Source organism: Danio aesculapii, chromosome 5 (assembly GCF_903798145.1).
Source record: "Danio aesculapii chromosome 5, fDanAes4.1, whole genome shotgun sequence".
In the NCBI taxonomy this organism is placed as follows: Eukaryota; Metazoa; Chordata; class Actinopteri; order Cypriniformes; family Danionidae; genus Danio; species Danio aesculapii.
Window position 1 is genome coordinate 24,533,342 of NC_079439.1, and position 15,149 is coordinate 24,548,490.

Genomic DNA, 15,149 nt, shown 5'->3' on the forward strand with positions numbered 1-15,149 from the left:
AAAGGTTTATTGTACAGAACAGTATAACTATTTTAGTAAATTATCATTGATTGATCAAGCCTACTGACTAAATTCCCTGGTTTAATACAGTAATTCTCTTTCTGATTAACATATTTCTTATCTTCTATTTTTTTTCTCGTCTTTCTGAAGTCAGCATTTCTCGACCTCAAATAATGTCTCAAATTATATCAGTGGCAGAATAACTCACGGCTCTTGAAATCAACATTGCATTTTAGGGTGAGAGACCTTTTAGGGTGACAGCCCTGCCAGCGGAACCATTGACATAAGTGGAAATGTATCGGTGCACATTTCCACCAGGTAAGAAAAAATAAATAATGCTTTTAAAAGTCAAAACTATGACTTATTCTACATTTTATGTAATAATAATTTTTTCAAGCATAATTTTAACTTTTTGTCTTGTAATTTTGAAGATTTGCCATAATTTCAACTATTTATCTCATAATTTAACATTTTAATTCATAATTTTGACTTGGGTTAGCACATTCACCTCACAGCAAGAAGGTCACTGGTTCGAGCCTCGACTGGGTCAGTTGACGTTTCTGTGTGGAGTTTGCATGTTCTCCCCGTGTTCATGTCGGTTTCCTCCGAGTGCTCCGGTTTCCCCCACAGGTCCAAAGACGTGGTATATGTGAATTGGGCAGGCTAAATTATCAGTAGTGTATGTGTGTGAATGAGTGTGTATGGATGTTTCCCAGTGATGGGTTGCAGCTGGAAGGGCATCCGCTGCGTAAAACATATGCTGGATAAGTTGGCGGTTCATTCCGCTGTGGTGACCCCAGATTAATAAAGGGAATAAGCCGAAAAGAAAGTGAATGAATGAATGAATTTTGACTTTTAAAGTCACACTTTTATTTTTTAAAATAAATATGTAGATTTTTTTTATTTTGTAATTTCCACTCAAAATTATAAAAACACAAGATAGAAGTCACAATCACAATTTAATTATAATATATAATAATAACAATATAAACTTTTTAAGTAATAATGTTTCACTATTTAAGGGATCATTTTGATATTTTACATCTGAATTTAAACCTCGCTGTCTTCTAATTAAGTTTTTAACGCATATTTTGTAATGTAGCCATTGTGACATTTCAAGTCATTATTTATAACTGACTTTTTATGTCATAATTCACATTTTTACATTTGGACTTTTTTTATCATAATTATGACTGTCATAATTAAAAACATTTATTTCATAATTTTGACTTTTTAAGTCATAATTTCAGCAATTTATCTTGTAATCTAAACTTTTTGTCATAATTAAATTTTTTTACTTCAAAATTTTTGTCAAAATCACAAAATAAAACTCATAATTTTTAACGATGTAACGATTTAAACTTTTTATCATAATTTCAACTCTATCTCATTCATAATTCCCAGATATAAATCAGAATTTATAAAGTTGAAACAATTTTGACTTTTTATTCCAAAATTTTAACTTTCTTTCAGTCATAATTTAAACTTTTATCTCATAATTTTGATTCATAATTTCACTTTTTAAAAAACGTTTAATTTTTTAATTTAAATTTTTTTTTTATTTAACATTTTCAGTCATAATATTTGGAGTTTTTCAGTTATATTTTCAACTTTTAATCTCATAATTTCAACTTTTAACTCATAATTAATTACAGATATAAATCATAATATATAAAGTTGGAATCATGTTTAAACAAGATACGTCATAATCATAATTTTTTAAAGTTAAACACATAATTTTGACTTTTTTTTTTGTCATAACTTGTAGTTTAGTACTCTTGTAGTTTTGCTTTTTTCAGTCATAATTGTAACCTGTCACTTTGTGAAAATCATAATTTTCACTTTTTTAATCTTGAAATTTTGACATTTTAAAGTCATTAACTCCTTTTACACAGCGATACCGGTAAATATTCAGAAAATTACCAAAATGACTTTACCGGAATTTTTCCGGAAAAAAAGACCATTCACACATTCATTCCAAAATACCGGTAAATTGAGACATCATCAACCAGAAATGGCCTCTAAATGGCTGTGCTTGTATTTGCAAACATAGAACGGGTTTGGCTTTTGTTGATGGTAAAATTACATAATTTGTGTGTGTGCTGGCACTCACCGGCTGCTTCACATGCACGCGTCAAGCAACTGACTGTCATAGTTTCATGTTTTGAAAAATCATTATTTTCAACTCTCTTGTAATTTGACTTTTAAGTAATTTCAACTGTTCATGTCATGATTTCAACTTTCTATCTCATAATTTAGATTTTTTTTATAAATTAATTTCAGACTTAATTCAGATTTAATTAAGTTGTAATTATAGTTTTTACAAGATTTGTCAAAATCATAATTTTGTCTGTATGTCATAATTTTAACTATCTTGCAGTTTTGACTTTTTCAGTCATAATTCAAATTTTTATCTCATAATTTTGACTGTCATAATTTCACTTTTTATCTTGTAATTTTTAGCTTTTTCAGTCATAATTAAACATTTTTAAAGTCATAATTTTTACTTTATCTTGTAATTTGACTTTTAAAGTCATAATTTCAAATTTTTAAGACATTATTTAAAGAATTACAAAATAATCTCAAATTATTTTGACTATGTTTAGCATAATTTTGACTTTTTGCGTCATAATTTTAACTTTATCTCATTTTTTTTTTTTTAAGTTGCAACTTATTTTTTATCTTGTAATTTTGACTCAACATTACAAGATAAAAATTTTTTTAAATTGCAGCAGTCTAAATTATGAGATAAAGATTTTAAAAAATGTATCATAATTTTAACAAGTCATCCTTTTCACTTTTTTAATCTTGTAATTTTTAAATCATCATTTTGACCAAATGTCATAATTTTGACTGTTAATATTTAGTCATAGTTTAGATTTTTTTTAACTCATAATTAAAAAATTTTAAGCATAATTTAGAATTTTTAAGTCATAATTTTTTTACTTATTGAGGCATCTTTTTTTTTTTTACTTACCATCCGGAAACGGGCTTCCACAAAAATACTTAAAAGCAGATCAGTGTGATCTGCTTTGTTACTGACAGGTAATTGCGCCACATGAGAAAGTTGACACTGATCATCAAGGCCTTCATTAAAAGAAATTAAAGTTTATTGCATGAGTTTCAAAGAAGTCAACACAGTTTTTATGTAAACTCACTTTAGTTTAAAGTCTACATTCGTATTAATCCCATACAGTTATTCACAAGAGTACTCTAGAAATAACTTTTAGTTGTCTAAAATGAGTCAGAACAATAAAAAATGATTAGTTGTTTTGACCGAGCACCATCATTGATCAGGTTCAGCATACTGCTAAAGTTAGTCAAAATATACAACAAACATACAATCACACACAAGAGGACTAACATTAAGAGTGTCTGTAAATAATGAGTTCTCCGTGTGTCTCACACAATGCAAAACCACATCTGACAACAATCACACTCTCTCAAAAAGATGTGTTGTGTGTGTGCGTGTGTATAAAAGAGAGAGAGAGGAGAAAAGCGATAAATCCTGGCAAACTGCAAGGCATTAATATGACCATGAAGCACAATGAATACAATCATTAAAATGAATAAATGGCCATGAGAGCGGTCTAATACACACACAGCGAGAGGAGACGAGTGAAGAAATACAGAAGCAAGATTCCACTCCGCCAGAGATCTACACTACAGTCGTTTGTGCTTTTATGTGTTGTGCTTTAACGAATTCATTTGTATCCATTGATCAGTGTTTTTGTGTGTGTTCATTCCTCTAATGAATCCAGTGGTTTGGTTGTGTTTGTTCTCTGTATGCTAGAACTCTGCAGGGGCTTCATGGAGCTCTTTTGCGTTTCCTCACCGGCCGCAGTGAAGACACTGAAACCGCAGCATCAGGAAGCAGGAAAGCAGGCGAAGAAACACTGAACCTAGCAACGGATTCCCTTTCTTCCTAGAAACCGCAGAATAGCGTAGTTGTAGGTGGTGGCGACCATGTAAACGAACTAGAAAACAAAAGTATAACATGTCTGATCAGAAGGTGTCACTGATATTATTACTGTTAGTCTCAATGTACTATACACATCAGACAAGGCATGTGATTCTAATAAAAGCACATTTCTTATCATAACAAAGTGTATGCACTTTTCCCTGCATTTTATTTTTAAATACACTTCTGGACTGTGTTTTAGGGGAAAAAAATCTGGATTTATTTTCTCAAAATGTTAGCATTTTACAGCAGTTGTAATTCTTGTCATCCTACTGGATATACAGTTGAGGTCAAAACTATTTGCCCTCCGGTGGATTTCCTCCTTTTTTCTTTTTCAAATATTTCTCAAATTAGGTTTAACAGAGAAAGGAAATTTTTACAGTAATTTCTATAATGTTTTAAAAAACATTAAGGTTAACATTTTAGGGCTGGGCCGATAAATGATATTACATCAAATCGTGATAAAATTTATGTCAATGACAATGATATTCTCTGGACTTTTTAAAAATTCTATATTGTTTTATGAGCCAGCAGAAATGTACCACAATTGGAATCTAATAAGATGTTGATATTAGAGATGTACCAAATTTTTGCCCATCGAAAATTTATCAGCTGAAAATACATTATGCCACTTATTGGACTCTAAATTTTGAGGCTTCGGTTATTGTCGAGATACTAATGTCAAAATATATATATATCGTTACCATTCAACATGGAAAATAATTATCTGGATTGCATTATTGTCATATAGTTAATTTTTTTATTGTAGGTATACCATTAAAACAGAATCTGTCCATTTCTTTTACTGTAGATATACTGTTAAAACACAAAAAAGCCCATTTTTTACAGTCGGTATACCATTAAATATATATATTTTTTTTACAGTAGGTATACTATTAAAACAGAACATTTCCATTTTTTTTACTGTTCCTATACCCTTAAAAACACAGAAAATAACCGTTTTTAATATAAAACCCTTAAATTTATCAAAACATTTTTACAGAAGTTTAACCATCAAAAAACACACTGTCAAATAACAGCAGTTTCTGTTTTTAATTTAAGGTAAAATGAGCTGCCTGTACATTTTCCTGTTTTTTTACGGATTTTTTTTTTTGAGTGCATCACCCAGACCTTGTCAATATTTTTAGCCCCCTTAAGCAGTACTTTTTTTACAATTGTCTGCAGAACAAACCATCATAAAATGACTTGCCTAATTACCCTAACTTGCCAAATAACTTAGTTAAGACTTTAAATTGCACTTTAAAATATTATGTACTGTCATCATGGCAAAATTATACAAATCAGCTATTAGAATTAGAATAGCTATAAGCAATTACAAGCTAAATCCCACATTAAGTGTTTTCTCTAAGCCATTTAAAGAACATGTTGAATGAGGCCTAAAGCATTTAGAGTGTGTTCATGTTTGTAGACCAGTTCTTTTGGTTCATTTGGTCTAGACCAAAAATGAAACAAGATACTTAGTCGACTTAGTCGTAATATATTTAATGTTTACAATGACTTTAAATATATAAATATACAGTTAAAGTCAGAATTATCAGCCCCCTGAATTATAAGCCCCCCTGTTTAACTGAGAGAAGATTTTTTTTCAGCACATTTCTAAACAAAATAGTTTTAATAACTCATTTCTAATAACTGATTTATTTGATCTTTACCATAATGACAGTAAATAATAATTTTACTAGATGTTTTTTTAAGACACTTCTATACAGCTTAAAGTGACATTTAAAGGCTTAAGTAGGTTAATTAGGTTAACTAGGCAGGTTAGGGGAATTAGGCAAGTCGTTGTATAATGATGGTTTGTTCTGCAGACAGTCAAAAAAAAATTACCTTAAAGGGGCTAATAATTTTGACCTTAAAATTGTTCATAAAAAATTTAAAACTGCTTTTATTCTAGCCAAAATAAAACAAATAAGACTTTCTCCAGAAGAAAAAATATTATCAGACATACTGTGAAAATTCCCTTGCTCTGTTAAACATTATTTGAGAAATATTTTAAAAAGAAACAAAAATTCAAAGGGGGACTAATAATTCTGACTTCAACAGTGTATATATATATATATACACATACATACATACAAAATACATATAAACAAAGATCTGATGCAAAGAGACTCTGGAATTGGGAACCTTGTGACTATGAAAAAGCAGTTTTTGTCTTTGAGACTATGAGAGCAATTCCATTTTTTTTACAATGTTGATGTTTGCATGAATCTCACTGTGTATCTCTTCAGTGAGACAGAGGAACCCTGACTGCTCCTAATGAGCTGTGCTGACAGTCAGCGCTTTGTGATTCTCTTTACATAAAGCCTGAGAAATGACTGCTGCCAAATATACAGGAAAAGGGAGTAGAGACACTGGGGATCTGCCATTAGCAGAGAGGTCAGTTTCTGATCGTAAACTAAACATCCCTCTGCTGCACTTCCCTTATCAACTTCATGCTGTTTGACAGCTCTGACCTCTGACCTCAGAAAATACCAGTGGGCTTATTTACCCAAGTCGGTCAACAGGCAAATAAACAAATACAAATAAATTTGTAATATAATAAGAAATAAATGTACATTGTTAGTACATACTTTTGTGCAAATAACCACTTACCATTCTCAACTGTTAAGGTGACACTTTTGTAGTTGTTATATGTAAACTGGAAATACTACATGAATTCTTTTCTTTTCTTTTCTTTTCTTTTAATATTTAAAACGATAATAATTGTATTGTTCCAATAATTCATTTTTATTTCATGTAGAAATTGTGTAAAAATAAAATAGTAATTGTTTACATGTTATTCATATATATCAGGTAATCCAGAAAAAAATATTTAATAAAATTTAATATAATATAATGTCATATTATATAATATAAATTTATATAATATAACAATATAAATTAATGTAACATAACATAACATAACATAACATAACATAACATAACATAACATAACATAACATAACATAACATAACATTATAAATAATATTAATATATTATAAATAATATAATATAATATAATATAATATAATATAATATAATATAATATAATATAATATAATATAATATAATATATTATAATATAATATAATATAATATAATATAATAAATGTGTATATATATTGGGTATGGGTATATTTTTGACAATAGCAAAAATACATTGTATGGGTCAAAATGATATTTTTTTCATGTCAGATAAAAGATATAAAGAATTTATATAAGAGAATTTTTGATATATATTTAAAAAAAATCTAAAATAAATAAATCCAAAATAAATAAATTAGTAATAAACTTTCTTTTCTAAATCGTAATCAATAATCCAGTAAACCTCATATAGTCTTAAGGTTTTTGTCCATGGACAATTGAGGGTCTTGCAGTCAAAATAATTGAGAACTGCTGTTTTAAAGTAAATAAAGCTGACTTGATGGTTGGCAGATGTAGAAAGCGATCTCACTAACCAGGGCAAGAAGGGTGATTCCTGCTCCAGCGAAAGCACAGATGTAAAGGTCATGGGTCATGTAGAACTGCAAACATGAAAAGAAAAATAAGTGATGCGTCCTCTTGAAATCTGAGTGTACTAATGTTTGTGTTCAATTCTCTAACATCTAACCTCTGGTGTTTTGCAGATGTTGGCCAGCGCATTTCCACAAACAATCCCCGGCATGGCATTCCAGGAAAGAAACCCTGCACAGAACAATACAACAAAGACATGACGATTCCCAGCAAGCATTTTTATGTTTTTAAAAAATAGATGTCTAATAGATGTCTAATAGACGTCTAAATGTAGTCGTCTTGGCTAAAACAACGCTTAAATTGGGCTGTCACTGAAAATCTAATAGACGTCTAAGAATAGGCCAAAACTAGACTAGTCGACAAATAAACAGAAATGAATAACTTCTTAGATGTAAAGTAACATTCTTAGATGTCTATTTTCACTGACAGCCCAAGTTTAGCCTTGTTTTAGCCAAAGTGTCTACATTTACAAGTCTATTAGATATCTATTAAGCACAAAATTGTTTGCTGGGTTGTGAACACATACACACAACGATGTATGTGCACAGACGTACCATACATGCGAGCATCCATGCAGACTCTTGACTGCTGATTGAATGCGGTGGTCTCTGACAGGACCTTGACGTTGTGACAGGAACTTTGCATGTTAATGAAGAAGAGCACAGGAACTGCCGTGAAGCCGAACACAATCAGCCAGATCAGAGCGAGCAAGTACGTCAGGATTATAAACTGCACAAGAGAAACAGCCAATCACATCACTACAACTTTAAAACGCACAAACACATGGGAATCTATAGGATAACTTAAGAGAGTTAATGTAACATCTTATGTAACACAGAGGGCATTTTAAATAACACTGAGAGCATGTTAAATGGGAGTAAACTGTCCACTTTAGCTTTTAAACAACTTTTACACAAATAAATGTAGATATACAGTTAAGGTCAGAATTATCAGCCCCCCTGTTTATTTTTCTCCCCAATTTCTGTTTAATGGAGAGAATGTTTTTTCAACACATTTCTAAACATAATAGTTTTAATAACTCATTTCTAATAACTGATTTATTTTATCTTTGCCATGATGACAGTAAATAATATTTGACTAGTATTTTTCAAGACACTAGTAGTCAGCTTAAATGGCAATTTAAAGGCTTAACTAGGTTAATTGGGTTAACTAGGCAAATTAGGCAATTCATTGTATAACGATGGTTTGTTCTGTAGACTACGAAAAAAATATATAGCTTAAAGGGGCTAATAATTTTGACCTTAAAATGCTTTTTAAAAAATTTAAAACTGCTTTTATACTAGTTATAAAATAAAATAAATAAGGCTTTCTCCATAAGAAAAAATTTAATTGTAAATACTGTCAAAATTTCCATGCTCTGTTAAACATCATTTGAGAAATATTTAAAAAAGAAACAAAAATTCAAAGGGGGGATAATAACTTCAACTGTATGTGTGAAATCAGGTTCAGTAGCATTCCTATATATATAAAAAATACTTAATGATACTAATTTCATGGGTACAAAGATTTTAAATTACAATTATTATTTTGGTGCTGCACTGTGATCGTTAAGCATTTTACAATTTACATTTTTCACCAAATGACAACTGTTCAAAATATGTTTGACAAGATCTTGGATTATACACAATGGATTTTAATGACTGTTACCTGTAAATCATTTTTTAGACAAGTAGGATATTATGGTAGTAATTTAATTTAGATAGAACCTGTAAAAACAGAATACATTTAAAGCTATATGGCACTTTTGATTCTTGAAAACTTGTCAGCCACTCATTTTTGCCTTGGAGATAAATAAGAAAACAAATGGACATTTTCAAAAGTGCTGACTAAAGCAGCTGATCATGGCTTGCCAGAGAATTTAGTAGCCTTGAGTGTCTAGCTGGAGAATATTTCAGCAGTCCTACAATTTCTGACCAATGATTTTCCAGACTGATGTCAATTTATGTTTAAATGTATTCATTTTTTTAAGTATTCTTATTATTTACAACAATATTTTGTATTTTTTTCCTTAAATTATCAAGTAAGACATTTTGTTCAGACTTATTTTTTGTACCTCATTTTAAAAGATCTATTGGTAAAAGAGTGTTTATGTTTAAGGGTCCAGTAGATTATATAAATTAGAATACAAATTAGAATAATTTACCAGCTAACATTCGATCCAACATTTAAGGTGTTTAAGCAAACTTCGCTGTGCTTGTTTTTTTCTTGAGGATGTTCATTCATTCATTCATTCATTTTCTTTTCAGCTTAGTCCCTTTATTAATCTGGGGTCGCCACAGCGGAATGAACCGCCAACTTATCCAGCACATGTTTTACGCAACTAATACCCTTCCAGCCACAACCCAACACTGGGAAACACCTGTATTCATGCTCATACCCTACGGCCAATTTAGCCTACCCAATTCACCTGTAACGCATGTCTTTGGACTGTGGGGAAAACCAGAGCACCCGGAGGAAACCCTCGCAAACGCAGGGAGAACATGCAAACTCCACACAGAAACGCCAACTGAACCAGCAACCTTCTTGCTATGAGGCGACAGCACTACCAACTGCGCCACTGCGTCGACCTCTTGAGGATGTTAAGTGGCGATTCGATTCACTGATCTGTACATCTTTTTATACCATTTATATGCATGTATGTATACTACTTCCCCTTTTGTTAATGTTTCTTTTTTATTTCTTTTTTTTGTGTAATATATGTTTTGTTTTTGTCTGCAGGTGTTATTATGTGATTGTGATTAATTGTGGGACCCCCTTGAAAATGAGATGGTACATCTCAAGGGGTTTATCCTAATGAATAAATATCAAATATCAATGTGAAAAATCTTTCCAAAAATCCTTTGACAAAAATTACAGGCATGTCATTTCATTTTAATAATGACTAATAATCAATATAAATTGAATAATTATTTCTATAGTGCCTTTGTCATTGTTTATATAATATATTTCTATAAACATTACTCGCCTTCCTAATTTTTCAGATCTGGAAATCACATTTGGCAATTTTTATACTTTAAAATTGTATTAATCAAATAATGCACATGAACATTAAATAATAAAAAACTTGCACGCATGCAAACTCACAGTGAGACTTATGCAGCGCCCAAACTGTGTGCTCCTGAACTCCCCGAACGTCTGCTTTACTGCACTGGTGGTGTAAAAACCTTCAGCCAGCAGCAACAGTCCATAGAGGAAGAAGAAGGAGGCCAGACCGTAAATCACATACTGGAAATACTTTATACTGAAACACAAAATGTGGACACAATGAGACATAAACAAAAATAGATCCTCAAGTCACCATTATTTACATCAGGGGTTCTCAAACTCGGTCCTGGAGGTCTGGTGTCCTGCAGATTTTAGCTCCAACTTGCCTTAACACACCTGTAAGTATGTTTCTAGAAAGGTTAGTAAGTGCTTGATTAGGCGTGTCTGATTGGGGTTGGAGCTAAAATCAGCAAGACACCGGTCCTCCAGGACAGATATTGAGAATGCCTGATTTACATAGTGCTTTATACAATGCACATTGTCAAACTAGCTTTAAAGGGACGAACATGCAATCATTGTAAACAAGTTCAAAACATCAAGCACATTTAAACAGAAAAATATAACAGAATCATTAATTTTCCTTCAGCTTAGTCCCTTATTTATCAGGGGTCGCCACAGCAGAATGAACCGCCAACTATCCGGGCATATGTTTTACACAGCAGATGCCCTTACAGCCACAACTCAGTACTGGGAAACACCTATACCCTCATACATTCACACACACTCACTCATAAACTATGGCCAATTTTGTTTACCCAATTTACTTTTACTGCATGTCTTTGGACTGTGGTGGCAACCGGAGTATAACAGAATCAATGCCTTCAAAACTAAAGCAAATCCAAAAAGCTAACAAGACAACAGTGTCAATGTTCAGCTCAATGAATTAGTCACGAGAAAAAAAAATGCCATTTAAACAACTTCAGTGCCATCAAATCGATAGGCAACTTTGGTTCTGGAGGGCCGGTGTGCTGCAGAGTTTTGCTTCAACCCTAATCAAACACACCTGTACAAGCTAATCAGTGTTTTCAAGATGACTAGAAAGCTTTAGGCTGGTGTGTTTGAGTAGAGTTGGACCTCCAGGACTGAAGTTGTCCATCTTTGCTCTAACTGCTGAAAAAAAGATAAGAACTCACAAGTCTGCAATCACAGTGAAGTCGTGGACGTCCTTTGCGAAGTTGAGCTCTATGAAGGTGTGTGTGTGAGTGAGTGCCTCATGGCCGGCCCCGCAGAAGAGCCCCACGCCGGCGTAGCAGAGCAGGGTGGCCACCAGGCTGGTGTAGGGCACAGCGCCCAGGCAGCGGATGCAGCAGTCATAGCAACCTGTAGGTGAGTAATAGATCAACACACACACTGCACATGCAGCACACACTATACACACACACATCTATACACTCACACACTGCCTAAGCTAACATAATCACCAAGAACGAGCTTGCACACTTGGGAGAGTTAGTTGGCCTACTTGTTAGTCAAGGACACACACACACACATAACGCACAGTTTTATGTAGTCAGTGTATCACAGGATCACAAATGAAGCCAAATGCAAACAAAATGAATCCAGGCAATCACAAAGCCTTGCTCCAACCACAAAAGAAATCACAAAAACTCAACGTAGTAGTAGTAATGCACTACAAAACATTAACAGGCAAATCAACTGCGCGGATAAAACACTATTTAGTGAAGCAACTTAACCAAAGGAAGCCAAACAAGCGAAGGAAGGCTCGGCTGTGGACTTCTGCTTTCTTCGGCATGTGAGAGAAGATGACGGCTCTCAGGTCACCTAGAGCTTTACACAACCACGGCTGTTTCACTGGAAACATTGACACTGCTGAGTCGAACCCACGCAGACGCTCGTTCGCTCACTCCAGAGAGGCTGCTGTGCAAATTGAGGGAGGTAATTTGGCTTTCTTTCTTCAGATACACTCCAGTGTCCACCTCAAGGAAGAAAAAAACGCATCGCTTAAGCTGCTCCTCTCCCTCCCTCGCGTCTTTCTCTCCTTTCCCTCTCTCTCTCTCTATTCTGAGCAGCCTGGTGTCAGGGTGAGGTTTGGGGTGTGTGAGTGTGAGTGTGCGGTTTCATGTGTGTTTGAGGTTTTGTGGTCAGAAAAAGAAGCACTTGTGATGAGCATAATGGCTTTTGTTCTAACAACAAAAACTATCATTGTGAACAAACAAGACACACACACTCAGCAGCGGAGTGCGTCACTGAGTTTCCACCCATAGCGGCACAGACAGACACACACTGACACTGGGGTTACAATTGGGATCATGGCAGGTCATCCTGTTTCTTAACACTGTAAACGATTTTTGTAAATTGCACAGTTTTTAACTGTAATATGAACCGTATTTTACTGTAGAACAGTTATGCAGTATGTTTTTGTGAAAATGACTGTATATTTTACAGTAAATGTATGCATACAATTCTGCAAATGCATATAGAGCAAGTTAAAGACAAATGATGCGGTAAATGTAAATACAGTATTTTTGCTGTAACTGATTTACAGTAAGTTACTGTAGATTCTGCAGGAAATTCAATAACAATGTACTCTTTTCCTACTTCTAACTCATCCTCTAATAATAGCTAAGCCTTTGACTACAATAGGAAAGAAGCACATTGCACTTTACCTTACAGTGCTCAGCCTAATTAAGTACACCACTTTTTGAAAATGAATATTTGTATCCATTTCTCAGTGAATATAGGCAGTGTATTTTGGTGCATTTAAACAAAACAGATTTATTAAACGGATATATTTATTAAAATACTATTTTAGTCACCAAACATTTTTAGAAATTGAAAGATAATACAATAAAATTCAAGCTAAATATTGCAAAAATATATTACAACCTACCTCTTTTTTTTATTTTTTTATTTGTATTTAATATTTTTCTATAACAAATAAATTTGGATGTACTACTTTTTGGACCGTTATCGTAAGTTATTTTGTTAGAATAAGCTCCAGATTTGGCTTCAGTACTGACTAATCTAATGTATATGCACAAATATAATATTGTATAGCTTCCTATTAAAAATATGAATTTAAAAGATAGATTTGTGAGGGGTGTACTTATACTCAGCACTGTAACTCTCTAAATGGAGTTTTAAAGGGATAGTCAAAAAAAGATTTTTTTTTTTTTTTTCAAAAAATTATTCACTCTAAAAGATGAAGAATCTAAAAGTGGTTTTGACAGTGATGCCGAAGCAGATCTTTTGGGGGGTTCTCCGAAGAAACTTTTAGTGAAAGGCTCTTCAAAGATCAGTTTTATTTTTCTTCATATTTTCATTGTAAATTTAAAAGAATCTTCCCTTGTGGGATAAAAAGGTTCCATGGATGTTAAAGGTTCCTTATGGAACCACTGATGCTGGGGTCGGACTTGCAATACAAATACTAATTCATTAGTTATTTTAAATTTTTAGAATGTTTCATTTATTGTGTTACTAGCATTTCTTAAAATCTACTAACAATTTCTGAATGAAAATAGCATCAGCATTTTTTTTTTTCAAACAGACTTTTGTGACAGAAAATGTTTGTTTTTTTATCAAATCAAAGTCAGTATCGAATAACTATATTTGAACACTAGCACTTTTTGTAAATAAAGGAATGCATATGGTTTTGGTACAACATGATGGCAAATAAATGACAACATTTTAATTTTTAGGTGAATTGTCCCCAATTCTGGGGTGAAAAAAAACATTTGCACATTCTAAAATGTGATCTGCAGATGGCTAAAAAGCTCAACTAAACTGCAAAAAAAGAGAAGCCTACAAAATAATGCATTGCATGCACGCACGCATTTAAGAATGCATGAATCCTTCACATCACTATCGCAAACATCTGCCCATTTTTAGAGCGGCACTGGGCTGTACAGGAGTCACACACAGAGAAGAGAATATTTGACCTAGAGACCTGGTGTGACCTTTGGCCGGAGTCTCCTGAGGTTACTGCTCTTCTCATCCACACCTCTGAGGCGTCGTGGCAACTGTCCTAGCCAATCAACAGCGGAGGCAGCTGCTTAATCAATCAAAACAACTTATTCAATTAATTAGGAGGCAATAAATACATCTCCTCTGTAAAAACAGGAATGATGCTTCTAAACTTCTGACCAATCAGATGCCACCTTACACAGCATACAAATTAAAAAAGGATGAAAACATTTGCATAGAAAAACATTTGTTTAGAAAAACAACAGACACATCAATTTTTAAAAATGATGCAAGTAAGCAAAATGATGGAGTAATGTAAATGATAGTAGTGGTTAATTGGTTGATGTGAGTTCAGGTGAACTTACCCATGTGAGTATGTGTGTGCGTATCACGCTCTGTCTCTCTGATGTGCGGTGTAGTTTAATCTCCCTCGATGCTTTTATGATTCTCACCCACACTTTTGTCCCTGGAACAATAAACAAACCCCTCTGCTCTCTCTCTCACAAACACACACGCGCACACACACTGAGGCAGATCTTAAAGACGCAGCGTCCTCTTTCACTGCCATGATAAATAAAGAGTGTGTTTGTGTGTGTGTGTATGTCAGTGCAATGAACCCTAAATGTTCCCATGCTAGATAAAATGAACACAAGGGCCAAAACACTCATGAACAGATGCTAG

At 33.0% G+C, this 15,149-nt stretch overlaps 1 protein-coding gene across 6 annotated transcripts; it reads right to left on the bottom strand.

Moving 5' to 3' along the window:
* Nucleotides 1-3,088: 3,088 nt before the first annotated feature.
* On the bottom strand, nt 3,089-14,942 carry plp1b (proteolipid protein 1b). Of its 6 annotated transcripts, none has more exons than XM_056457662.1 (8): nt 14,834-14,942; nt 14,452-14,553; nt 11,678-11,864; nt 10,584-10,740; nt 8,033-8,207; nt 7,576-7,649; nt 7,424-7,489; nt 3,089-3,977 (listed from the first exon to the last, which is right to left on the bottom strand). In XM_056457662.1, exons 1-8 carry the CDS (start codon nt 14,835-14,837, stop codon nt 3,903-3,905), a joined length of 840 nt encoding a protein of 279 aa, XP_056313637.1. In that variant the 5' UTR covers nt 14,838-14,942; the 3' UTR covers nt 3,089-3,902. The 6 variants fall into 6 exon arrangements, with proteins under 6 accessions (XP_056313637.1, XP_056313636.1, XP_056313640.1 ...); XM_056457661.1 differs by having other exon boundaries at nt 14,452-14,556; nt 14,834-14,937; XM_056457665.1 differs by lacking the exon at nt 14,834-14,942 and adding an exon at nt 12,327-12,422 and having other exon boundaries at nt 14,452-14,520.
* Nucleotides 14,943-15,149: the final 207 nt, after the last annotated feature.

Bases quoted from the DNA above. Each gene is read 5' to 3' on its own strand.
- plp1b (XM_056457661.1), bottom strand. The intron at 7,650-8,032 runs GTACGTCTGTGC...TGTTCTGTGCAG, and splicing joins CATGGATGCTCGCATGTATG to GGTTTCTTTCCTGGAATGCC. The intron at 7,490-7,575 runs GTTAGATGTTAG...TCATGTTTGCAG, and splicing joins ACATCTGCAAAACACCAGAG to TTCTACATGACCCATGACCT.